Here is a 27,450-nt window from a genome sequence, read left to right as displayed (position 1 = left end):
ACATCTGTGGAAATCGTTTGGGCCTTTCAGTGAGAAGAGTGGCCTTGGGCAGAAGGATAGACTAAATCACACGTTGGGTAGTAGTTGGGAGTCTTCAGATCTGCTCTTCATGGCTCACTATGGCTGCTGCTTAGGAGCTTTCCACAGAAGTCACCAAACCCATTGGCTCTGCTTCTTGTCTTCCAGTGTAACACAGCTTACCAGTGTCTTCTAATTGCGGATCAGCATTGTCGAACCCGGAAGTACTTCCTGTGCCTTGCCAGTGGGATTCCTTGTGTGTCTCATGTCTGGGTCCATGATAGTTGCCATGCCAACCAGCTCCAGAACTACCGTAATTATCTGTTGCCAGCTGGGTACAGCCTTGAGGAGCAAAGAATTCTGGACTGGTAAGTATTTGAAAGCCCATCCAGAATTGTATAGACAGGAAGACAGCAAGCTTTGGAGGGAAGAGAATCTAGGTGAGAGAGTAAAGCTTTCTAGAAATTGGAATGTCTGTAGGATAAATTTGAGTGGGTTTGAAATGCCTTCAGGAGTTTAGTTTATTTCCATAGGTTACATTGGCTAGGAACCTTTTGAAAATGTGTGAAGATTTGTATATAGGGTCAATATTCTCAACCTGTAAAGTTAGAGAACTAAGTTTTAAGCGAACATTAAAAATATATAGGCTCAGGAGCATGATTCAGATTATTCTCAGCCCCAGAACAAACATGGAAATCAGAAAGCCAGGATTGCAAGGAATACAGGTCATTCACAGAAAGAAGGAAGAGAAGGGGGACCCTAATATAGGGCTTAGCTTTTTGAGATGAAGTCTTGCTCTGTCACCTAGGCTGGGGTACAGTGGCACAATGATGACTTACTGCAGGCTCAACCTCCCAGGCTGAAGTGATCCTCCTACCTCAGCCTCCCAAGCTGCTGGGACTACAGGCACTCGCCACCATACCCAGCTAATTTGTTATTTTTTGTAGAGATGGGGTGTCGCCATATTGCCTAGGCTGGTCTCGAACTCCCGGGCCCAAGAGATCCAACCACCACAGCTTCCCAAAGTGCTGGGATTACAGGCTTGAAACACTATGCCTGATGGGGCACTTAGTTTTGAAAGCATTCAGATGTACATGAGTCCCTTTGCAGAAAGGCGGTTTGTTGGATATTACTTGTCATGCTAAGGTCCTTTCCAGTTACATAGGGCTATCTCTCTGTCTCCTTCCTAGGCAACCCCGTGAAAATCCTTTCCAGAATCTGAAGGTACTCTTGGTATCAGACCAACAGCAGAACTTCCTGGAGCTCTGGTCTGAGATCCTCATGACTGGAGGGGCAGCCTCTGTGAAGCAGCACCATTCAAGTGCCCATAACAAAGGTACCTGAGTGTGTGTGTGTGTGTGTGTATCTTTGTTCGAGAGATCTCCTTAGACCATTCAAGTGCCCATAACAAAGGTACCTGTGTGTGTGTGTGTGTGTGTCTTTGTTCGAGAGATCTCCTTAGACCTCTAGGTGTCAGGACTTGTGGTCCAAGGCTCAGGCCTAATAGGTTGACCGTATCCATGTTTCTTAGAGAAGAAAAGTACCACCTTCAAGAGGTGAGTCAACATAAATGAAGCACTGGGCATATATTTGTTAAATATTTCTACAAGGTCAGCACATAGTGATTATACCTCTACTTTTGGTCATGATCAGCAGTGTGTTTGACATAATAGGGCTTTGGTTTGTGCAGAGTGGGATGTATTGGTTAGAATCAAATCTCTCTTTGTAATGGAGGGCTAAATTGAGTGTACTTTCCTTCTTCACTTTCACTTGCTCCTTGCAGATATTGCTTTAGGGGTATTTGATGTGGTGGTGACAGACCCCTCTTGCCCAGCCTCGGTGCTGAAGTGTGCTGAAGCATTGCAGCTGCCTGTCGTGTCACAAGAGTGGGTGATCCAGTGCCTCATTGTTGGGGAGAGAATTGGATTCAAGCAGCATCCAAAATATAAACACGATTATGTTTCTCACTAAAGATACTTGGTCTTACTGGTTTTATTCCCTGCTATCGTGGAGATTGTGTTTTAACCAGGTTTTAAATGTGTCTTGTGTGTAACTGGATTCCTTGCATGGATCTTGTATATAGTTTTATTTGCTGAACTTTTATGATAAAATAAATGTTGAATCTCTTTGGTTGTAGTAACTGGGATTTCTTCATCTGTTTCTTTGAGCTTAATCTCAGAACAAATGACAAGACAAACGACAAGACAAACATAGTACTTTCTCGAGGTTTTCAATAGGCTTATTCACTTTAGGAGGACAGCTAGTCAAGGAAATTGCAAAGTTAAGAGTGAACTTTATTCTGTGGCATCATTCCCAAAAGGTTATTCCAGGGTGTCTAAAATGCTGTGCTTGCAAAAACTCAGTTTAAAGTAGGTGAAGGCCCAGATTAACAGTTGTGCCAAAAGTTGAGCAGAATTGGGCACAGCTGTTTCCTGACAGTTGAAGAAAGACCTCATGCTGTCTCTCTTTAGAGCTGAGATCACTAACAGCTGACCTGTGGGTATTCCCCCACTTAAGAGCTAAAGGGAGAACGAAAGGACCAACTGCCATGAAGGGACAGTGACCATAAGCTTGATGGAATGACCTTCCGGAAGATACACATGAGAAGCACAAGTGAGAACACTTGGAAATGTTACAAGTTCTAGTCAAAGACCCAATATTATTATTATTGTCACAATGGCTGGAAGCTGTTCCTTCCCTTCCTCTGGCATCACTGATCCCCGTTCATGGCTTCTCATTCTCTAAAGCAGGGATCAAGTTTTTTTCTGTAAAGGGCCGAAGAGTAAATATTTCAGGCTTTGTGGGCCATTTGATCCATCACAACTACTCACCTTTGCTGTGAGGGCATGAAAGCAGCCATAGACAATGGGTAAACAAATGGGCATGGCTGTGTTTCAGCAAAACTGTATTTACAAAAACAGGCAGCAGGCCATCGTTTGCCAGCTCCCGCTCTAGAGATAGCAGTGGAAAGGGTGATCTCATAATAGAAGGGAATAAGTTGTCAGAGCTTCCCTGTGTGTGTAGATGTAGTGATGAAGACCAGATTCAGTGACTATAAACTGATGCCAGAACACTGCATTCTTTTTCAGTTTGGAGGGCGTTGTTCAATGAATATTTATTTTTACTCACACTGATAGGAATATTGATTACCAGTGATGGCTGGGCCATATTAAGATAACTTCAACCCCTATGGCTTGTGTAAGATGGGTAATTGGGCCTGCAGTCTTCACTATTTAAAAATCTAACAACTTGATCTCAGTTTTTTCTTAAAGACCTTTTTATTGGAGAATACTTTTTTTTTTTTTTTAAGACGGAATTTCGCTCTTGTTGCCCAGGTTGGAGTGCAACTGCACAATCTCAGCTCACTGCAACCTCCCAGGTTCAAGCGATTCTCCTGTCTCAGCCCCCTGAGTAGCTGAGATTATAGCCACATGCCGCCACACCTGGCTAATTTTTGTATTTCTAGTAGGGTTGGGGTTTCATCATATTGGTCAGGCTGGTCTCGAACTCCTGACTTCAGGTGATCCACCCGCCTTGGCCTCCCAAAGTGCTGGGATTACAGGCGTGAGCCACCGTGCCTGGCCTAAGAAATACTTTAAATATATTTTCTTTAGCTAGAATTGCCCAATCTGTGTAGGTATAAACTACTTGGTATAGGGAGAGAGAAAGCCTATCTTACCTGTTGCTTTCTTACTTGATGGTAACATCCAGCAGTTAGCCTATTTATAAACATAATTACTTTTTCACATATGAACCATAAAATACTTAACTTTCTGCTCTATATTGTTTGTTTACTGCTGTATCTCCCACAGCTTGAACAGTACCAAGGCATGTACAGTAGGTGCTCAATAAATGACTACTGAATAAACAAACATATCCAACAAATGTTCTCAATGTAAAGGATCAGAGATGCCACATGTTCTCCTTGATGGGACAGGCCTTTCCACATGGGAATGATGGGAAGGATTTGTACTCCTGGATTTTCAGTAACTGCTTCCAGGAGAAAAGGTAGAGTCCTATCACTAGGCCACAGATACTTATTTGTGTTTGGCTAGAATGGGATGTTTGTTTTGAATCTTCTGGTACAAACTTGGGAACGTGGCTGTTATTTCAGTTTATGAGCCATAACTTTTCACATCCCGAAACTACAAAAGAGAAAAAGAGCCTTATTAAGTATCATGCTTTCCCAAGACTGCCTTCAAAGAAATATGAATCAGGACAACCTGTGGTCTAAATAATGTCGTCTTAAAACAAGAGTTTCTTTGACTCTTCTGCTAAAATAGCTTAGAAAAAAGTCTACTTGCAGACATTTTAGAGAGAGAAAGGACAATAAAGTGATTTTCTGAATGGGAATGACAGAGCTCTGGGAAGCCAGCTACCACTGAATCTCACTTAAAGTTTAGAGTTAGAAGGGGTGGTCCCCTCCTTTCACCAATGTGGAAGCTAGGGACCAGCAAGGCGGGGTGCCCACGGCTGCACAGCTAGTTCATATCAGAATTGGGAATGGAAGGCACACTGCCTCCCAGCATAGCAATACATAACCTAGCAAAGGACTTAACACCTATCTCACTGTCAGGTTTTTTAGTATTTTATGATGATGATGATGACTTCTACTAGAAAATAATCTTCATTAAAATTATTAAAGATGGTCACACCTCTATCTCTGAACCTTGTTTATATAAAATGAGTGTATTTGGACTATATGATGGCTAAAGTCTTCTTCCAGCTCTAGAATTCTGCAACTCATTAAAAAATCACCCACAAAAGTCTACTGAGTTACCCAAGGGTTGCTCCTACCTGCCCAGAGTTCCACCAGCCTGGGTATAGTATTTGTTATAATCTAGTCGTAACAGTAGTTGAGCCAAATCTGAGTTGATCTGATGATTCCGAACACTGGAGAGAATCTTGAATAGGAGTGAAGACTGGCGGCTAAAGCCCTGCAGAGAGAAGGACTCAGCTGTCATTCCACTTCAGCTCACCAACTCTCCATATGGAGGATGGGGGCGGAGGGAGGAGTTTCTTGGAAAAGCCTTGCTCAAAATTCTACAGAACCACCTGGCCTTCCCACATTCCTATTTCTATTAGTTCTTAAAATGACTTGTACCAAATCCATACATGCATGACTTCCTATGAAAGTACTCTTTCACCAGTAGGAATTTAGTAGCTGGTTTCCAGTTAATGTATTTTGTCAAGTACTGGGGTTGGGGAGAACCCGTTTTGATTACAAGCAGATAATTATCTCAGTGAGATAGGGGTTAGTTCAAGGAAGTAAGGAGGGGTAGGATGTGAGGAAGTTAGAACAAAGCCAATGCTTATTTGATGGGCTGAATAAACTATTCAGGACTGAACTATTTTTGAGCATTCTGAGGTGGCACAGTAATTACCTGATTCAAAATCAACTGATACCAACATTTTTATCTTTATATCTTATTTCTGTACGTGTGTGTATTGAGGAAATGCTTTACTGACTCAGAGGAAAGATCATGAATTCTCCATTGACAAAACCACCTCTGTCCTTTCGGCAAGGCTGCATACTTCCAGGCAGACGCACCTTCACGAGAATGCTCAGCTGGGCGGCTCCACGCTCATCCAGTGGGCCTAGGTTCTGACTGACCAGCGAACAAAAACTGTGACAGAGATCTAGGATTTCATTCAGGCAGTGAAACACCTACCCAGGAAACAGAGTTGGCATTAGGAAAAGAAGGAAGGTACGTCCATGAAATTAAAGATTTGGGAGAACAGTCTGATTAATAGCTGACCTCCCAAATCTGAGAGGATAGACACTGTCACTTGCAAGGCCTGCCAGCCCCTCAGACATACAATATGTGTAAAACAAACGCATCCTTTCCTGCGTACGCGAGTATTACTCTCTCAGCCCCGCACCAAACCTCCATTCTAGCCACATTTAACTCTTCATTTCTTAGACCCGCAGAGTGTGTTCCTGCCTCTGAGCTGTGAGTGTTGTTCTCTTTGCCTGGGATGCTCTTCTTTTTAATACCAGTTCAAGTCCCACTCTCTCAGTGAAGCACTCCCTTCCCCACTGTAGCCTTTAGCGAACCCCGTTTCTTGCTTCTTTATTATCTGTACTGTTGTCCACTTGGCAATTGTTCAGGCCTCTGTGTTGTTAATGATTTCTGTATGTATATATATGTCTTGTTTTTCCAACTAGATTGTGAGCTCCTTAAGGGCAGAGCCATGAATTATACCTCTTTGTATCCCCAGTGCCTTGCATACAGTAAGCACTCAATAAATATTTAATGATGATGACCTGCTCTGATACTCGGCTTTTCCCTATGGATACATCTATGCCACATAAGGACAGCATCGACCCATCACAGTAGTTCTTGGTTGTTTTCAACCAGCCCTCTGAAATGGCATTTATTAATATATATCTTCCTCTTCCTGGGCAGCAGAAATAGCCCTAAACACCAGAACATTTTTAAAAGTCTGTAACGGCTGTGCTGTAGCACACTGAGGAATAACAACCAGCTCATGTCAGAGAGGAGGCATGACCGTTCCATTAGAAACTACCAGAGATCATTTCAATCTTCCTGTTCTTTATCCTGGAATTGAAACTAGCTTGTGAGCTTTAAAAAAAATTGGTAGCTGGGTCCCACTGTTTTAGGGATTCTAATTTAAGTGCTCTGTCATCTGGATTTTTTAAAGGGTCCCGATGATTCCAGTGTGCAGCCAAAGTTGAGAATGACTGCCACGAAGGAGACATACATGTATTTACAGAAACACACACATCGAGAGAGAAACACTACTCTAGCTGTCTATGAAAACTTTGAAATGACTGATCCATCCTGGTCCAAAAGATTTCTAAGAAGGTGAACTCGATATGCTTTTCATTGATTTTTCTGTATTGTCAGCAAGGATTTTGAGTTTCTTTAACTCCTGAGGGTTTAAGCACATAATTCTTTCATCTGTAGCTGCTCACCACACCCCATATTTCCAAAATTCAAAGACATCTTAGGTCCTGTTTTAACATGCCTTTTTAGTTTTGCTTTACACATTCTTTCCCCCCCCACCCCATCCCCAAAGACAGAATCTTGCTCTGTTGCCCAGGCTGGAGCGCAGTGGAATGATCTCGGCTCACTGCAACCTCCGCCTCCCGGGTCCAAGCAATTCTCCTGCCTCAGCCTCCCAAGTAGTTGGGATTACAGGTGACTGCCACGACACCCGGCTATTTTTTTCTTTTTGTATTTTTAGTAGAGACAGGGTTCCACCATGTTGGCCAGGCTGGTCTTGAACTCCTGACCTTGTGATCCACCCACCTCGGCCTCCCAAAGTGCTGGGATTACAGGCATAAGCCACCATGCCTGGCCGCTTTATACATTCTTAAAAAATGTTTTAAAATGGACTTGAATAATTGCTTAATGATGGTTTCATATCCTGTCAACTCAAAGCGCCTAAGGGAATGGTCAGTGCTAGAAGCAGTCCGAGGAAACCAATGCGCCTTACTTACAGGTTTCAATAGGATAAAGGATTGAGCCAGCAAATTGCTCAGGAAGTGGTCATGAGCCAATCGGATGCTTTCAAAGTCTCGGGTAGAATTGATTTGATGAAGCAGCTGGGAGAACTGAGACTCCAACACATCTACCTGATAGACATTACACAAAAAGTTTAGCACCTTGAATATTCTAAGCACTCAAAGACATTAAGATGCCTGACAGATTGAAATGAAAATGCTTTGCCCCCACTCATCTTCCTTCTAAGTCACATTAAGGCTGACCAAAGACACCCTTATATTGCCCAGCCTTGTAGGAAGTTATTTGCATAATTCTAAAACCTCTCCCTCCAATGTCCTGGCTGACCACTCTCCCCTGCCCCATCCTTTTCTCTTTTCCTTCCTTTTTTTTTTTTGAGATGGAGTCTTGCTCTGTCGCCTAGGCTGGAGTGCAATGGTGTGATCTCGGCTCACTGCAACCTCCACCTCCCAGGTTCAAGCAATTCTTCTACCTCAGCCTCCCAGGTAGCTGGGACTACAGGCATGCGCCACCATGGTCGGCTCATTTTTTTGTATTTTTAGTAGAGATGGCGTTTCACCATGCTAGCCAGGCTGGTCTCAAACTCCTGACCTCAAGTGATCCGCCCACCTCAGCCTCCCAAAGTGCTGAGATTACAGACGTGAGCCACCACACCTGGCTGAAGCCAGGAGTTTGACACCAGCCTGGGCAACAAAGTGAGACTCCACCTCTACAAAAAATTTTAAAAACCAGCTGGGTGCAGTGGCATGTACCTGTAGTCACAGCTACTTGAGAGGCTGAGGCAGGGGGATCACTTGAGTCCAGGAGCTTGAGGCTTCAGTGAGCTATCACTGTACCACTGCACTCCAGCCTGGGAAACAAAGAAAGACCCTGTCTCTAAAAAATAATAAAATAAAATGCTTTTTTATTTTAAGAAACATGCTTAATGATATAACTCCTGAATTTTCTCAAACCCCACCATTTTATCAAATACAAACTTACAGTCCCTATTCAATACTCCCTGCCAACCTGCTAGACATTTTTCCATACCCCTTCCTTCTACTCATCTCTCAGCACAGACCTGGAGATAGTACTGAAGATTATCCACCAAAAATGCCATGTGATTTCTTAGGCGCCACTTGATCGCATCAGTCTGGTTGGACTTGAGGTGCTTACGCTGCATTTGTAGGGCCCAGCAGTGCTGCAGCTCAGCTTGCACCCGGCGTACGCTCAGTAAGTACTTGAAAACAACATTGTACCTAGGACAGAAACAACAGGATATTCAAGATAAAAATTTCACCCTGTGACAGGCTCTAGGACTTTGTGCCACCCACTCCTCTCACAAAAAGGCAGTAAGGAAAGAATGGCTAGAGATGTAGACAAATAAATTATAATTTATTTATACAATGGAATATTATATAGCAGTCAAATGAATGAACTCCAGCTACACAACAAGATGAGACCCCATCTCTGCATTTTTTAGATAACTTGGGAAATTTCAATGTGGACTGGATATTAGATTATAAGGGACTACTGTTAATTTTACTGGCTGTGATAATGGCATTGTAGTTCTATTGAAATATGCCTTTTTGAATGGCTGACTCATGTTGCTTCTCATATTCAAAAATACGATTTTTGAATGAAAAACGTAAATCACAAAAGATTACAGATAGCCTTTTTTATAATTCTTAAAGCAGGCCAGGGATGTTGGCTCATACCTGTAATCCTGGCACTTTGGGAGGCCAAGGCAGGAGAATTGCTTAAGCCCAGGAGTTCAAGACCAGCCTGAGCAACATAGTGAGACGCCATCTCTACTAACAATTTAAAACATCAGCCAGGTGTGGTGGTGCCCACCTACAGTCCCAGCTACTCGGGAAGCTGAGGCAGGAAGATCGCTCAAACCCAGGGGTCAAGGCTGCAATGTGCTGCCTGGGCAACACAGCAAGACCCTGTCTCAAAAAAAATAGTGTATTATGAATCAAGGATTATGATGAATCTGATTCTCTGTCCCTGAGCCCAAAGAAAGTAAAATAGCTTCCCTCTAAGATAGACTCCTGCCTCCCTGCAAGTTCAGGAGCTAACTGCTTAATGCTGAGACTCCGTACTGAAAAGACACATGGGAAGAACAGCTGATTCTTGGTACAACAGGACTGATTTACCTGTCTGTAGGCAGGCTTGCAGAAGACAGTCCCATTCTGTTTGGTTTTTAAAATTATCTATTTCTAAAGGAACAAACATAATGAAATAATAGACCTTGTTTGGATACTGATTTGAACAAACCCAAACATAAAGACAATTTTTAGATAACTGGAGAAATTTTAATGTAGACTGGATACTAGATTATAAGGGATTACTGTTAATTTTGCTGGATGTGATAATGGCATTGTAGTTCTGCTGAAATATGCCTTTATCAATTGTTTATTGGCAGAATGAAATGACTGTGATTTGCTTTATACAGCTCTAACAAAAAAGTGGGGGAGGGACAGATAATAGTAGTATAATGTTGATGGTTACTGAAGGTGAATAATGAGGACACACGATTTTGTTATGGTCTATACTTTTGTTTATATTTAGAAATTTTTATAATGAAAATGAAAAAATACATCTAAACTTGATTTCTTCAAGGGTATTGAGAGCATATCAAGTTAGGAGGTAAGCGGACTGTGGGCCTGTAGGATTCTGGGAGCTAAGGATCTTTGGAAGTTCTTTGCACAGGGTCCATGCCACTTGCTTAGCTGGGCCGTGGGCTCTGAATTTGCCATAGAATCTTCTTCCTGAACCAGCCTCATCTTTTCCAGTTTATGCCCAGTCTATTTTACCCTAAGCTTCTCTACCTGAAACAAGTAGAGAGGGCTAGGAAGAAGAATAGGAAGGATCAAGAGTGGCGGCTAGAAGAAGAGATGTCCTTTTTGTTTCCCTTTTCTGCATTCCTCTGGCTTCACAGAGTATGACAGCTTCAATCCTCCATCCAGGCCAGGGGCCAGTTCTCTGACCAGTAGTTGGGTTTGGGAAGTTCCTAGATACGGTGTGAGGATAGATTTCAAAAGCCACCACCAGCCACATTTGCTTCTTACCTCTTTTCTGTAGATCTCTGGTTTGGGGACATTAGGTCCTGACCAAGGCAAGCAACAGCACTTGGCAGGCTCTCATGATAAACAGCGAGGCTGACCTGACAGCAGGAGACTCCAGCTTGGTCAGCTCCTTTGTTCCACCCCCAAGCTTGGCTGCCCCTGTCGGCTCTCCCTTACAGAGGCAGTCTTCTCCCCAGGGGCTAACATCCACAGCAAACATGCAGGCTGGAGGACTTTCCCAAGTCAATCAACAAAAAATATTACAAAAGTGAGGGAGAGACCTTGTCAGGTGTGATGGAATTATCAAGGGCCATTATCTCGACATGGTGCCTGAGAACTTATTTTCCAGAGCTCACAAACTGGCGGCCTACAAACTGCTGATTTGGCAATTTAAAAAAACGATGGTTTGAAGTAGATATGCTCTCCCATTGATTCTAACACCCACCACTCCGTGTCTCATATCTGCAGCTCCACTTATTAATGTGATCAGTCTAGTCCCTGGAGGGGTTGACAACTTTTGATTTACATATTGTTAAAAACTACTTGGGTGGCTATCTTGCTCCCATTAATTCTTGTTTTTTTTTTTTTTACGAGATGGAGTCTCACTACGCTGCCTAGGATGGATTTGAAATCCTGGGTTTAAGGGATCCTCCTGCCTCAGGCTCTGGAGTAGCTGGGATTTCAGGCACGTGCCACCACACCTTGCTAATTCTGTCCTGCTAGTTTCTTCCCTTACAAGTAAGGTGGGTCGTTATTTACCTGTGAGAAACTCAGAAATACTCACTTTTCCAGGACAGCTGGGGTGAAGAGAATATGTAGTGGCCACTGAACTTTGTAGGAAAGACCTAGGGCTGCCCAGCCAGATGCAGGGGCTTCCCGGGGAGAAGTTTCCCGAGAAGGCCCTTCTCTTGCCTGAGTAGCATCTGCTGTGATAAAGAAAAGAAAAGAAAAAAAGAAAAGATAACAACTTGGTTAATCTAGAACCAGAGATTCAACAAGTGAATAACATTAATGAAACTAGAGCTCACAGGAGTTCAAGACCAGCCTGGGCAATACAGTGAAACCCTGTCTCTACTAAAAATACAAAAATTAGCTGGGCGTGGTGGCTGTAGTCCCAGCTACTCAGGGGGCTGAGGCATGAGAATTATTTGAACCTGGAAGGCAGAGGTTGTAGTGAGCCAAGATTGTGCCACAGAACTCCAGCCTGGGCAACAGAATGAGACTCCGTCTCCAAAAGAAAAGAAACAGAGCTCACTGGAGTCTGCGATGTTAGAAGCTTACAGCGGACACAAAGAAGAGGGCAAGGACACTTTTACGTGAGGTTCTCTTGGGAGGTCTTCTAGAGATTCTTTCCTCAGCCTTAAAATCTGGGGGCTGGAAATAAACAGGGACCATTCCAGCAGCATGACAAAAAAAAACCCAACCCCCCAAAAACATGGCCTGGGCATCGCACTTAGCCTCTACGGACTTCTGGACTTTCCTTTTCTTCTCTATAGAATTATAGTACTGCATTACCTGATTTCTAAGATCCAAAATCATATAGTTTCTATGGTGGGGGATGGAAGCAGAGATGGGAAAATGGATGAGCAGCAGGAACTCTAAGGTGACAGGGAGGAACAGCAAACCTTTGTGCTCCTTTCCGTGATACTCAATTGTCAAGTGCAACAGAGGGAGAAGGTTGTCATCATCTAGCAAAACCTTGTGTGCTGACTGTTGAAAGGCCACATTCACATCTGCAAGAAAGAACACGGGGGCTGACAAGGATGCTTGGCTCCGTAACAAACCCAGACTCCTCCAGCTTTCCACTTCTCCCCCAACATGCCCAGTGCTAACAGCAGGGCACAGTGGACATCTGTTGCATTTGTCTAACATCCATCCATTCTTCTCTTCTTGCTGACAAACTGCCTCCTGATTTTCCTTGGAGAATCATCCCTATTCAGTACAGTTCACATATTTCCAGTGGGTTAGTGCTAGACAACACCCGATTCTAGGGGTAGCTGGGTGATGTAGGCATGATCAAATGGAACGTAATACTCTACTCTGTTATGCTATATTGTTTAGGGATATTAACATGACCAAGCCAGGCCAATCCAGAGGCTCTATTCAGACTCTAAAAGAATCCAGCTCTTTTTTCAAGATAAACAGGGGCTTAGTAGGATGTAAACTTGGCTAGAGACTATCTGCTACCATACAGAGCAGGCCTGTCTGAGAAGAAAGAGGTGAAAGATGGAAAGAGACCAAGTCCTAAAGGTGCCACCCGCGTCACTGGATCAAACTTTGCCGAAAACCATCATACGTCTGAGCTTTTCAGTTATGAGAATCGATACATTATTTCTTTCCTTTTGCTTTGCTTAAGTGAGTTTGAATTGGATTTTCTGATATTTGCAACCACAAGTACTTATATTTGTACTATATAAGTACAGTGGACATCTATGGTTTTACTGAGTTAGAAAAATGATCAGCCTGTGTGTATGTATTTTCTCACATTTCTTTTTTTGGATCTTTACTCAACTCTATTCATGCAGTATGAATGGAAATGGCCATCAGTTGGTCAAGGGGTGGACACTTCACTGAACTAGGCATAGCCTAATGTCTGACCTCTTTGATACATGGGATGTGGGCTGGGCCAATCAAAACCTAGAGAATTCCCTAGAATTCTCTAACTTGCAACAAGAGGGACGAGGCTCACTTCCTTCAGTAGAGGACACTGTGAGGCATATTCCTGGGAGCTGCTCGTGATCATGTTTCCAGAAGGTCATCAAAGAGCTCACAAGAGACACAGACAAGATATGGTGAATGAGCAAATGAACACGAGAGAGAATGAATCCAAGTTGTCCCACTGGGGTTTTAGATACAATAACAAATCCATTTCCCTTTCCCAACTAGGCTAGTTTGGGTGAGTTTCTGTCATTCACACCGAAAGAATTCTACTATAACACTACAAGCAGCACTAAGTCCCAATATGACCCATAAAGGATATATGGCTATAATCCAATGAGAAAAAACACCTGGTGTGAAGGCCTGCACCAGCTCTTCCAGGAAGGGTCATAGGCCAAGACACTGTTCCCAATGACCCCAGCGTGAAGCCTACCTGCAAGGGCCTTCCATCTCTGGAAGCCACTGCTCTGTAACTGACCAGGCTGCTCTTATGTGGAGGAGGCCTTAAAAGGGTCAGCAGCAGCCAAGAAATACCCTACAATGTCAATCAGTTGATCATTCTCAGGGTCACAGACAATTACCATGCTCAGTTACTGCAGTGGGCGGTGTTTTTAACATGTGTTGAGCTGTGTCAATGAAGGCCTGAAACAGTTCTCCACGTCCCAGAAGGTAAAAGTCTTTAATGATCTGAGGAAAGAATTTCAATTTACAATTCAGTAAAGCAAGGCAGGAGCTCTTCACTGTCCTGAGGAATTACACGTATACAGTAATTTCTAATTTCATCAATTTGAGCCCAAGCTACAAAAGATACAGGCATTTGGCATTTCAAAGAGGCATTCTTAGTTCCGCATAGCAGGATGACTGGTGTGTATTTGGCATTATTTATTCAATAGCAACATAATTATATATATATGTACCAGAAAAAAGTATACTCCCAAATCTTTGTATTATAGTAGATTTTTGGCATTAGGTATAGTTTGCTCACTTGGATAAGAACAAGTGAGTCGACTCTGGAAGTCTGGGTATAGGCAACCAGTGCTCTCAGGAAATGTCAGAGAATGCAAGTCACTGCCTACCAGCATCACCGTAAGAATCACAACAACAGTTAAGCCATTACCTTCAGCTGACCCAGTAAATCGGATTCTTCTACCATCAACTTCCAGAGATGCTATGAAAACAACCAACAAAACAGGGACAAATTTCATTACAGTGAGAAGTCCTGCAAAGAATGGTTCCATACAAATCCAGCAATGTATTAAAAGAAGACTATACCTTGCCCCACACAGAAAAATTCACTCAAAAGGATCAATGTATTATTCCGTTCTCCCACTGCTGTAAAGAATACCTTAGACTGGGTCATTATAAAGAAAAGAGGTTTAGTTGCGCACAGCTCTGCAGGCTGTACAGGAAACATAGTGGCTTCTGCTTGGTTTCTAGGGAGGCCTCAGGAAACTTACAGTCATGGCAGAAGGCAAAGGCATCTCACATGGCAGGAGTAGGAGCAAGAGAGAGCAAGGGGGAGGTGCTGCACACATTTAAACAACCAGATCTCACGAGAACTTACTATCATGAGGACAGTACCAAGGGGAATGGTGCTAAACCATTCATGAGAAACAGCCTCATGATCCAATCATCTCCCACCATGCCCCACCTTGCCCTACCTCCAACACTGGGGATTACAGCTCAAGAAATTTTGGTGGGGACACAGATCCAAGCATATCAATCATAGACCTGGGTATAAAAATGAAAACTATAAAATTTCTGGAAGAAAACAGAAGAGAAAATCTTTATATCCTTGAGTTAGGCAGAGTTCTTAGACATAATACCAAAAACATGATCCATAAAAGAAAAAAAAAAAGGTAAACTGGATTTCATCAAAATTAACAACTTCTGGGACAAGTCATAAACTGTGAGAAAATAGGCCGGGCACGGTGGCTCATGCCTGTAATCCCAGCACTTAGGGAGGCCGAGGCGGGTGGATCACAAGGTTAGGAGTCTGAGACCATCCTGGCTAACACGGTGAAACCCCATCTCTACTAAAAGTACAAAAATTAGCCAGGCGAGGTGGCAGGCACCTGTAGTCCCAGCTACTTGGGAAGCAGAAGCAGAAGAATCACTTGAACATGGGAGGCAGAGCTTGCAGTGAGCTGAGACCATGCCACTGCACTCCAGCCTGGGCAACAGGGTAAGACTCCATCTCAAAAAAAAAAAAAATTGTGAGAAAATATTTGTAGGTCACATATCTCTTAAAGAACTTAAATTCAGAATACATGAAGGACTCTCAAAATTCAACAACAAGAAAACAAAAACCCAATACAAAATGGGCAAAGAGGCACATGAAAAAATGTTCAACCTCACTAGTCATTACAGGCATGCAAATGAAAAAGACAATGGGAAATCTCAGCACTTTGGGAGGCCGAGGCGGGCGGATCACGAGGTCAGGAGATCGAGACCAGCCTGGCTAACATGGTGAAACCCCGTCTCTACTAAAAACACAAAAAATTGGCTGGATGTGGTGGCGGGCGCCTGTAGTCCCAGCTGCTCGGGAGGCTGAGGCAGGAGAATTGCCTGAACCCGGGAGGCAGAGGTTGCAGTGAGACGAGATTGCGCCACTGCACTCCAGCCTGGGCAACAGAGTGAGACTTTGTCTCAAAAAAAAAAAAGAGTATTTTATATATATATATATATCATAGGTGATACAGAGGACATATGTATAATTAAAGGAAAAGCACAACATTTATTATAAATATGCGCATGCTTCACAGGTATCCTCAAAATGTACAATTAGAACATACATAGAAGTCTACACTCGACACAGAATATACATTCTCCAGGCACATGTAGGACAGCTAAAAACAAAAACCAGACCCTGTATTAGTCCATAAAGAAACCTGCAATAGATTCCAAAGAAACAATATCATACAGACCATGCTCTCAAACTATAATGCAATAAAATTAAAACAATAAATTCCTTGGTTAAAAAATCATAAACAAAATTAATTAGAATTATATAGACTATAATGAAAACACTACATGCCAAAAACTTGTGAGACACAGTAAAAACAATATGCAAAGTTTTATATATATTTCTCAGAAAACACAGGTTAAAAATAAAGGAGTCAAGCTTTCAAACTGGTTAAGAGTAACTAAAAAAAAACACGAAGGAAGAAAATAATAAAGAAAAAGGCAGATATCAATGAAACAGAGAATTCAAACAAAATATACATATATATGTGTGTGTATATATCTCTTATTTTATTTTATTTTTATTTTATTTTATTTTGAGATGGAGTCTCACTCTACTGCCCAGGCTGGAATGCAGTGGCGCCATCTCAGCTCGCTGCAACCTCTGCCTCTCAGGTTCAAGCAATTCTCCTGCTTCAGCCTCCCGAGTAGCTGGGACTAGAGGCGCGCACCACCGCACCCGGCTAATTTTTGTAGTTTATTTTAGTAGGGACAGGGTTTTGCCACATTGGCCAGGCTGGTCTCAAACTCCTGACCTCAAGTGATCTGCCTGCTTCGGCCTCCCAAAGTGCTGGAATTACAGGCGTTAGCCACTGCACCTGACCCCAAAATATACATTTAAAAAATAAAATTAAAAAAAGAAAAAGCCTGGTGGGCACAGTGGCACATGCCTATAGGCCCAGTTACTCGGGGGGCTGGGGCAGAAGCTTCACTTGAGTCTAGGAATTCTGGGCGTAGTGTGCTACACCAATTAGGTGTCCACAATAAATTCGGCATCAATACCGTGACCACTTGGGAGTGGGGGACCACCAGGTTGCCTAAGGATGGGTGAACTGGCCCAGGTCAGAAATGAAACAGGTCAAAACTGTAGTGCTGGGGCGTGGTGGCTCACACCTGTAATCCCAGCACTTTGGGAGACTGAGGTGGGATGAGTGCTTGAAGCCAAGACTTCTAGACCAGCCTGGGCAACACACTGAGACTCCGTCTCTACAAAAAGTTTAAAAGTTAGCAGGGCATGGTGATTTGCACCTGTAGTCCTAGCTACTCAGGAGGCTGAGGCAGGAGGATTGCTTTACCCTAAGAGTTCAAGATTACAGTGAGCTATGATCACAACACTGCACTCCAACCTGGGAGACAGAACAAGACCCTGTCTCTGGGAAAAAAAAGAGAATGAAAGGCCAGGTGCTGTGGCTCATGCGTCTAATCCCTGCATTTTGGAAGGCTGAGGCAGAAGGGAGGATCGCCTGAGCCCAGGAATTGGAGGCTGCAGTGAGCTAGGATTACACCACTGCACTCTAGCCTGGGCAACAGAGTAAGAAGAGTAAGACTGTATCGCCAAAAAAAAAAAAAAAAAAAAAAAAAAAAAAAAAAAAAAAAAAGTTAACCAGGCATGGTGGCACGCTCCTCTAGTCCCAGCTACTTGGGAGGCTGAAACGGGAAATCCACTGAGCCTGGAGGTTGAGCTGCAGTGACTCATGATTGCACCACTGCTCTCCAGCTTGGGTGACACAGCGAGAAGCTGTCTCTAAAAATTCTTTTTTTAATTAAAGAAAAAGCCAGGCCCAGTGGCTCACGCCTGTAATCCCAGCACTTTGAGACGCCGAGGTGGGTGGATCACTTGAGGTCAGGAGTTCGAGACCAGCCTGGCCAACATGGTGAAACCCCATCTGTACTAAAAATACAAAAATTAGCTGGATGTTGTGGCACACGCTTGTAATCCCAGCTACTCAGGAGCTGAGGTGGGAGAATCCCTTGAACCTGGGAGGTGGAGGCTGAAGTGAGCTAAGATTGCGTCAATGCACTCCAGCCTGGGCCACAGTGAGACTCTGTCTCAAAAAAAAAAAAAAAAAAAAAAAAAAAAAAAAAAAAAAGAAAAAAAGGATAAAAACAAAAGCTTGTTCTTTGAAAAGACTAATAAGACTAAACAATAAAAAGAAATTCTAAATAAATAAAACATAAATGACTACAGATTTTTACAAATTAAATCTATATGAAATAGGTAAATTCCTAGAAAATACCAAAATTAATACAAGAAATAACTGGTTTATGTCAACAGGTTTTAAATACACTGAACTAGTTAAGTTTTCCCTCCTAAAAATATCTAGCTTAGATTATTTTTCAGGTAAATTCAAACTTTCAGTAAGAATTCCTATCTTATATAAACTGTTCTTAAAAAATAGAAAAAGAACAAAACCCAACTAGCCCATTTTATGAGGACCGTAGAGTCTTTATTCCAAATCCACACAAGCAAAATACAGGGAAAGAAGGGTATAGTCTTATTTCATTGGTGACACGGTGTGGCTGTGTCCCCACCCAAACCTCATCTTGAACTGTAGCTTCCATAATTCCCACGTGTCGTGGGAGGAACCCGGTGGGAGGTGATTGAATCATGGGGGTGGTGTTTCTCATGCTGTTCTTCTGAGAGGGAATAGATCACTCTTATAAAGGGGTGATTTATTTTATAATAAATTACATTTTTTATATTTTTTATAGTATTTTATAAAGGGGAGTCCCCCTATACAAGCTCTCTTGCCTGCTGCCATGTAAGACCTGACTATGCTCCTCATTCGTCTTCAGCCATGACTGTGAGGCCTCCCCATCTACGTGGAACTGTGAGTTCATTAAACCACTTTCCTTTACAAATTCCCCAATCTTGGGTATGCCTTTATTAGCAGCACGAGAACAGACTAATACAACTAGTGATTACAGATGTAAAACATCACAATCAAGTAGTGTTTATCTCAGGAAGAACCAGCATCTCCAAATCTAACCAGAAATTTATCATATAAATAGACTAAAAGAGAAAAATAGCCCAGAGCAAGAAACTGAACCTTAATTGATACAGAAAGAGCACTTGATAAAATTCAACATCCACTTATGATAAAAACCTCTGGACTGGGTATGGTGGCTCACAGAAGGACCACCTGAGCCGAGGAGTTCAAGACCAGCCTGGGCAACATAGCAAGACCCCATCTCAAAAAGTAATCATAAAAATAGAAGGAAAGTTCTCTCATTTGCAGATGGTATGGTCATCTGCTTAGAACAACTGATATAATCAGACTATTAGAACTAAAAAGAGTTCAACGAGTTGCAAGGTATAAGATTAACCTACAAAAAGTAATACCACAATTTCTCTACGTAAGCAGTAAAAGCTAACAAAAGACATAATTAAAATAAAAACTATTAAGTACTTCAGAATTTTTAAAACCTTTTTGTTTAAGTACTAAAATACATACAGAAAAGTACAAGTCATAAGTTCACAGCTTGAAGATTTTTACAAATTGAACACCTGTATTACCAGCACCCAGATCAAGAAATGGAACCAACTGAGTGTTCCAGCATCCTAGAGGCCCCACTCATGCCCCTCCCACTGACTCAAAGGCAAATACAGTCCTGACTTCTAGCGCCAGGTTCACTTCGCCTGTGTTTGAACTTTACAGAAATAGATTCACATAGTACACACACTTTAAAGGAAAAGTTTTTTACAGGAGAGAAAGAATTCCAAAAGGGATAAATATAACACATATTTACAAAACACTCCCCCCTTTTCCTTCAGGGCACATCATTTCTTTTCATTGCTGTAGGCTGTTATTGTTGCAATAATGCTTTCCAAAGTCTATTAGCTACAATTCTAAGAAACTCCAAAGAGCCTGCGCTTCAGTTTGCTTATCATTTTTACAAATTGGAACATAATTTCTAGCAAACTTTCACAAGAAAAAAACAATTTTTCCTATTGTTTATAATTCACTCAGTACAATTTTACTTTCCTCCATTAATTATATTTTCCAAAGATTTGTAATAAAAATGATAAGACAACAGAAATATACAATTTTCAAAAATGAAAGGAACTGATATCAACCCCTCTAGACTAGAACCTGCCTTGGCCTATAGACGGGGGTGAGGCAATGTCTTAAAATTTTGAAAGGACAGGAACATGGGTCATTTAGATATTTACTTGCCCAGAAAGAATCAAATCAAACAATACTTCACAGCCATTTTAAGACTGAACATTCTGTGTCTACAACACAGTTCTATCTGTGATGACCAGGAGTTTTTGAGACAGTGACTAGAAAGGGAAACCATATTTATAATAGATTATTGTGCTTCCAACCCATGGAGAATTGATGCTCTTAGCAGTTCCAGACACTGAGCGAAGTGCACTGCTTTTTAGTTCTATTTTCAGAATCCCCTGTAGAGGTTTGTCTTTGGTGGATGGACTGCCTTGCTTAAATAGAAGTTCCTACTGGGCGTGGTAGCTCACACCTATAGTCTCAGCACTTTAGGAGGCCAAGGCAGAAGGATCGCTCGAGCCCAAAAGTTCAAGACTAGGCTGGCCAACATGGCGAAACCCCCATCTCTATTAAAATACAAAAAAGTTTGCCAAGCATGCTGGTGCAGGCCTGCAGTCCCAGCTACTCAGCAGGCTGAGGCACATGAATTGCTTCAACCTGGGAGGCGGAGGTTGTAGTGAGCCATGATCACTCCACTGCACTCCAGCCTGGGCGACAAAGCAAGACCCTGTCTCGAAAATAAAACAAAACAAAAGTACTGACCCTCTACCAACCTATGAATCAGAAGGTCTGGAAGTAAGGACTTGGTGCAAGTGCAGGTTTTAAAATTTCCTCACGCGGGCCAGGCGTGGTGGCTCACGCCTGTAATCCCAGAACTTTGGGAGGCTGAGGTGGGAGGATCACTTGAGCTCACAAGTTTCAGACCAGCCTGGCCAACATGGTGAAACCCCATCTCTACTAAAAATACAAAAATTAGCAGGGCGTGGTGATATGTGCCTATAATCTCAGCTACTTGGGGGGCTGAGGCAGGAGAATTGCTTGAACCTGGGAGGTGGAGGGTGCAGTGAGCCGAGATCACGCCATTGCACTCCAGCCTGGGCAACAGAACAAGACTCCATAAAAAAAATAAAAATAAAAACTAAAATTTTCTCATGCAATCCTATGCTTAGCCAATGTTGAAAGCCATGAATATAGTTAACAACGCAGTTGACTAAATGTCTCATTTCATGTTATCACACATCCATGAGACAAATGTTAATATAAGCCACAGAACATATATGCTCCTTTGAAAACTTACTGGTCACAATTTAAGTCGGTGGCAGCAGCACAATTCAAAATGAGGAAGACTGCGCTCCAGGAGTCGGAGGCCTGGCACTGACTTCACTATGGCAACTCACTGTGCCACACCAGACAAGCCAGACAAGTCAGCGTGCTGAGTGTTTGCTCCATTTACAAGAATGAGAAAATGATATTTGTTCTGCTTTCCTCATAAGATGATTGTGTATTTAAATGAAAGTATAAGTTATAAGCCATACTAAACTATAAGAAAGACACTAAATTTAGTCAGAATTAGTTGATTCCTAGGAGTTATTGCAAACGATAGAGACAGATCCAAAATGCGATTTTCAAAATTTAAACCAAGACCTCCCCTTTATTCAACTAACTAACCTACTAAAAACCACCTGTTTTTTAGTTAGATAGGAAAATGGGAAGGCAGTTCTGCCTCTGTTAATGAAAACTGAGGCTTTTCTTTTTCTGCTTCCTGCCTTCAACTCTCTGCAACAGCTCTTTCCAAGCTCAGTTCTTACCACATCAAGAAAAAAACAAAAGTCAAGTAACTCAATTTCTTTCTTTCTTTTCTTTCTTTCTTTTTTTTTTTTTTTTGAGACAGAGTCTTGCTCTGTTGCACAGGCTGGAGTGCAATGGCGTGATCTCAGCTGACAGCAACCTCTGCCTCCCAGGTTCAAGCGATTCTCCTGCCTCAGCCTCCTAAGTAGCTGGGATTACAGGCGCCTGCCACCACACCCGGCTAATTTTTGTATTTTTAGTATAGACAGGGTTTCACCATGTTGGCCAGGCTGGTCTTGAACTCCTGACCTCAGGTGATCCACTTACCTTGGCCTCCCAAAGTGTTGAGACTACAGGCATGAGCCACCGTGCCTGACCAAGTAACTCAATTTCTAGGGAACTAGTCTAATTTTTTTCTAAAAAAAGAAAAATATATATATATAATATATATATACACACACATATATGACGAAACACAAACCTCAGCCACAGTGCTGCGAATGCGATCCACCACCTGTTCAAAGTCCACCAAGCTGAAGAGCGGCTGCTGCTTGAGACGGTGCAGCTCTGCAGCAAAAGTGTCTTCCTGGTTTTTCAAAATGGATCCTGCAAAATAGGAAGGCACCATCAAAGGAGGACAGAGAATACCCAGGACAGTCAGGGTTTTCTGGGGAGGGCTAATCTCGGTGGGGCAGCAACTTCACCTGCTTCTCAGACAAATGTCATGATTCTGTTACAATCTCAGGATAGGAATATTATCGACCACTCAGCTCTGACCAGGCATGCTGGGGGGCCACACAGTGTTAAGGAAGAAGAGCTTTTGAGGGTGCGGTACATTGGACAAGGAGATTTCTACCTTTTCTAGTCAGGTTCACATTTTGATTCTCAAACATCTGGACAGATTCTCCAACAAATAGGATTTTTTCAGCAACCCTCACTGGAATGTAGGATGGCAAAATCTCCACTCGTAGGGAAAACTGCTTCAGAGATGGTGCCAGCATGTTCTCTTCCTCAATCAGGCGCTAGTCAAGGAAAGAGTACACATCAAGATGAAGTACGAAGCAAGAAAAGGAAAACAAGAAAATATCTAGTAACTCTCCCAACCCATGATTTAAAGTAAAGACGCAGGGACTTCAAATCTGGTGTTGCACTGTTCTCGAACCACCCATTTTGGAGAGACGTATTTCATCTTCAGGCAGCAGAGTGGCATGGTGGAAGTAAGAGTGGCTTTTTAAATACTGGGACTTGGGACTTCACTCTGCCTTTACTACTGAGTAAACACTTGCACAGTTGACCAGCTTCCTTACTTATACAATGAAAGAGGTGGTCTTTTTTGTTTTCCAGGTCTTCTCTCTCTGTCTGCCCTGCTGGTCCTCCTCAGGGCACTGTCCCAGACTGTCTTTTCCTCTCAGCCTACACTTCTTATACAATCACATCATCTTCTGTGACTGATCAGTGGAACAGATAGTTCTAATTTTTAGGTCACAGACTTCTCTGCAATCATAAAAGCTATGGACCTTCCAGACAAATGTACAGAAATATCACATTTCATGAACCTTCTGAAGCCACCCAAGGGCCCCAGATTAAAAATCTCCAAGCTCCATGCTGATGATTCCATAGGTAGATTTGGAGCAAGCTGGAGTGCTCTCATGAGCCCCAGGTTCAGCCCACTGAACATTTCCCACAAGTTCCTCAAACTCAACATGCCCGCCATTAGACCCATCTTCTTCCCCGCATACCAGCAGTATACACCCCTATCATGACTACTTGCCCAGTTGCTGAAGGCAGAAACCTGGGTATCATCAATGACTCTTCCCTCTTGACTCATTTCCAAGCACTCACGAGGCCTATCGATTCCACCTTCTAAACATCTCTCACACCTCTTTACTCTTTTTTCATATTCAATGTTAGTATCTTTGGTTTAGGGGACTATTATTTTCACCTAAGTCTCCCCAACACTCTCTTAACTGGTCGACTGGCCTCTAATCTTGATTTTTAAAAAAATGATTCCCCATACAGCATCCAGAGTGATTTATCATGAAGTCTGGCTGTGGTACCCACTTGCTTAAAATTCAATAGCCCCCAACTCTTTTCAGGTTCAAGTACAAATTCATTTCTACTGTTTACATGCACCTTTGTGATCTTGCCTCTGCTTAACTCAAGTTTCATCAAGTACCAACTTAAAAGTTTCAAGTACCACCTCTCCCTCACACCATCTCTTATAATATTTTACTTCAGTCTTTACTTGACCGTTTCAATTGAATTACTACTGTTTCCCTAAATGAACCATGTCCTTAATGGCCCCTGTACCTTTACACAGATCATTCCTTCTGCCTGGATATCTCTTGATCACTCCTCCCAAACTCTTTGCCATTTAGACATACCTTCCACTGAGAAGCCTTCTCTAGTCACTCCAAGACCCTATCCCATGACCATGTTCCAAGAATACCCATATTTAGTCTGTTCAGAGCACTTAGTACACTGTAATGTAACTTTTCTACATATTCTAAACATTACATTTTCTGTAATGTTTACTTTTCTACATATCTTCCCCTAAGCTACGAGCTCCTTAGGGACAGAGACTACTGCTTTTTATTTGTATCACCTAGAACAATGCCTGGCACATAACAGGCATTCAATGAAATACTGCCACAGGATAAATGAATGAATGGATGGATGGATGGATGAATATGGACACTGTAGAACTTTGAGGAGTCTAATCAAAACACCAAATGGCCAGGTGCAGTGGCTCACGCCTGTCATCCCAGCACTTTGGGAGTCCGAGGCGGGTGGATCACCTGAGGTCAGGCGTTTGAGACCAGCCTGGCCAACATGACAAAACTCCGTCTCTACTAAAAATCTGAAAATAAAAAATATGAAAATTAGCCAGGCGTGGTGGCACACACCTGGTCCCAGGTACTTGGGAGGCTGAGGCAGGAGAATTGCTTGAACCTGGGAGGCAGCGGCTGCAGTGAGCCAAGATTGCGCCATCACACTCCAGCCTGGGCGACAGGTGAGAATCTGTCTCAAAAAAAAAAAAAAAAAAGGAAAAAAACTCCAAACTGTATTTAAAATCTAAAACGTAGCTAGCTATTCCATTAGAGTAGCTATATCTATATAAGTAAGACTTATAATCTCTTAAATGCATATATTGGGAAAGTGGAAACAAAAAGAATCTCACAAACATATTTTCTATTTTATAGTCTCACACCAGTTAAGATAAAGCCAAATGTTTACATCCAAAGAATTGATGGAAGGTGCTCAGCTATGAGCTAAGAAGGGATCACCAGAAGATCATTTGGCTGCACGCTTTTCTGACTCCTGGTAGGAGTGAGTACCAGGATTACTGCTTTTTGGGCTCTCACCAAGTCCTGGAGTTCTCTCAGTTGTTTTCCTGTCAGTCCCCCAATGCCCAGATCCTCCTCGTCCTCTTCTGGCTGAGCACTGACATTACCAGAAGATGGACCCTGTTTGATAAAGAATTCTTCATGCTGGTCCAAGAGGAGTCCGTGGAGCATCCAGGCTGACAGTTGTTTATACATGACCCCATGACAAACGGCCAGGATTCTGGGCAGAGCGGAAAGTAAGAGGCTTAGAAGTCATACTTTAAACTGTTACACGATAAACAGAGGTCTGAGAGTTTGATGAGTCATAAGGGAAATAACCAATTAAGTTAAAAATAATTGTGCTATTTTAATTTAAATGTGGGTGAACTAACTCACTGAATTTCCATATTTGCAGCCTACATAATGAAATCTAAAATGTTCAGTATATGTGCTGATATTATTTTAGGGAAGACATTTTCTTCCCTTCTTTTATGTAATTTTCAAAACTGATGGATCCTAAATATGTACAACTGTTTGATAGCAATAAAAAATAAAAATAATAAAAAATTTTAAAAATGGACTTAATGGAGTCTCTTTTTGGCTACCACAGTATTAAATGTGTTTTATTTTTGTTGGAATCACATAGGGAGAGAGCATCCATGCGTGAGGGCCAGGTATACACGAGAAACTATTATCTAGCAAAATTCAGAAACTAAAACAAAATGCAGAATGGTTTTTGGGGAACAGGCTATTCAGATGGTCTCAACGGATCATCCACCAGATAGCGTATTAATTAAAAGGGGAACATGTACCTCTACAATGGAGCAGTACGTGATGAAAACACCTAAGCCAAGCAATCCAACGGCACAACACCAGTCATGGGGTAAACTTACTTTCTGTGCCTTCTAATATGATGTAATGGGAAATAATACCACCTACATAGTATTCTTGCCAAAAAAGTTTAATCCAGATCTAATCATAGGGAAACAATAAATCCAGATTGTGGAACATTATACAGGACAGCTGGTCAGGACTCTTAAAATGTTGACGTCATCCACAACACCAAGAACAACAAAAGGCAAGGGGGATGGTTCTAAATTAAAAGAGACTAAAAAGACATGAGAACAAAATGTAGTATGTGAACACTGATTGGATCCTGGACAGCAAAAAAAAAAAAAAAGAAGAATAGCTATGAAGGAATTCTGGGGGACAACTAGAAAAATTTGGATATAGTATTATTGAATTAATGTTAGCTTTCTTGGGTGTAATATGGAATTGACGTTCTATAAGAAAATCCCTTTTTATTTTCTTTTTCTTTTTTTTTTTGAGACAGGGTCTCACTCTGTTGCCCAGGCTGGAGTGCAGTAGCACGATCATGGCTCACTGCAGTTTCGACCTCCTAGACTCAAGCCATCCTCCCACCTCAGCCTCCTAAGTAGCTGGGCCCACAGGGGCATACACCATGCTTATTTTTTTTTTTTTTTTTGTATTTGTAGAGATGGGGTCTCACTATGTTGCCTGAGCTGGTCTCCTAGGCTCAAGCTATCCACCCAACTTGGCCTCTCAAAGTGCTAGGAACACAGGTGTGTGCCACCATGCCCAGCCAAGAATGCCTTTTTTCTAAAGTGATATAAGATGAAGTATTTAGGGGTTAAGTGTTGGGATATCTGTGACTACTTACAAATGATTCTGCAAAAAAAGTTTGTGTATTTCACATATATGTATAGAAGGAGAAAAAGAGAAATCAAATGTGGGAAATGTTAACAAATGGTGAAACTAAAGGATATACTAGCGTTTGTTTGGGTTTGTTTTTTGTTTTGAGACAGGGTCTCGTTCTATCATCCAGGCTGGATTACAGTGGCGAGATCTCAGCTCAACCTCCTGGGCTAAAGCAATCCTTCTGCCTCAGCTTCCCATAGCTGGGACTACGGGCAGGCACCACACCTGGCTAATTTTTTCATTTTTAGTACAGACAGGGTCTCGCTATGTTGCCCAGGCTGGTCTCGAACTCCTGGGCTCAAGTGATCCCTCTGCCTCAGCCTTCCAAAGTGCTGGGATTGTAAGTGTGAGCCACCGTGCCCGGCCTACAAGTGTTTTGTTATACGTTTCTTTCAACTTTTTTGTAGGTTTAACATTTTTTAAAATAAAAGGTTGGGAGAAAAAGAAATTACAAGAGCTTGAGCATGTTATTTGTAGTATGCTAACTGAATGGAATCTCGCTTTAAAAACATCACATGTGAAGCTATTTACATTTATGCATTTCTGAGTATGTGGTCTGTAAAGTTTGGTCCCTACAAACACAGAACAAACATGTATATACAATATCATCTACATAAGATTTCATATTCTATACACAAAAGTATAA

At 42.2% G+C, this 27,450-nt stretch overlaps 2 protein-coding genes across 8 annotated transcripts in view; one reads left to right on the top strand and one right to left on the bottom strand.

Moving 5' to 3' along the window:
• TP53BP1 (tumor protein p53 binding protein 1) overlaps nt 1-6,282 on the top strand; it is a 112,446-nt gene extending 106,164 nt beyond the window's left edge. For all 4 annotated transcript variants that reach the window (XM_050799343.1, XM_050799342.1, XM_050799341.1 and 1 more), the window contains 3 exons: nt 187-386; nt 1,209-1,354; nt 1,802-6,282. In XM_050799343.1, coding sequence (XP_050655300.1) covers nt 187-386; nt 1,209-1,354; nt 1,802-1,989 — 534 coding nt within the window. In that variant the 3' untranslated portion in view covers nt 1,990-6,282. The remainder of the gene's footprint in view (nt 1-186; nt 387-1,208; nt 1,355-1,801) is intronic.
• The window catches only part of TUBGCP4 (tubulin gamma complex associated protein 4), a 33,216-nt gene continuing 9,803 nt past the window's right edge, over nt 4,038-27,450 (bottom strand). The window contains exons 7-18 of one of the 4 annotated variants that reach the window (XM_050799459.1): nt 25,125-25,326; nt 22,616-22,781; nt 22,241-22,365; nt 14,334-14,384; nt 13,798-13,903; nt 12,184-12,291; nt 11,343-11,484; nt 8,569-8,746; nt 7,487-7,621; nt 5,570-5,686; nt 4,816-4,955; nt 4,038-4,163 (exon numbers count right to left, since the gene is read on the bottom strand). In XM_050799459.1, the coding sequence (XP_050655416.1) occupies nt 4,151-4,163; nt 4,816-4,955; nt 5,570-5,686; nt 7,487-7,621; nt 8,569-8,746; nt 11,343-11,484; nt 12,184-12,291; nt 13,798-13,903; nt 14,334-14,384; nt 22,241-22,365; nt 22,616-22,781; nt 25,125-25,326 (1,483 nt within the window). In that variant the 3' untranslated portion in view covers nt 4,038-4,150. Of the gene's footprint in view, nt 4,164-4,815; nt 4,956-5,569; nt 5,687-7,486; nt 7,622-8,260; nt 8,359-8,568; nt 8,747-11,342; nt 11,485-12,183; nt 12,292-13,797; nt 13,904-14,333; nt 14,385-22,240; nt 22,366-22,615; nt 22,782-25,124; nt 25,327-27,450 lie in introns of those variants that run through there. The other 3 variants (XM_050799460.1, XM_050799461.1, XM_050799462.1) reach the window with 3 other exon arrangements.

The sequence above is a fragment of the Macaca thibetana genome, chromosome 7 (genome assembly GCF_024542745.1).
Source record: "Macaca thibetana thibetana isolate TM-01 chromosome 7, ASM2454274v1, whole genome shotgun sequence".
Taxonomy (NCBI): domain Eukaryota; kingdom Metazoa; phylum Chordata; class Mammalia; order Primates; family Cercopithecidae; genus Macaca; species Macaca thibetana.
This window is presented reverse-complemented; position numbering and strand designations above follow the sequence as displayed.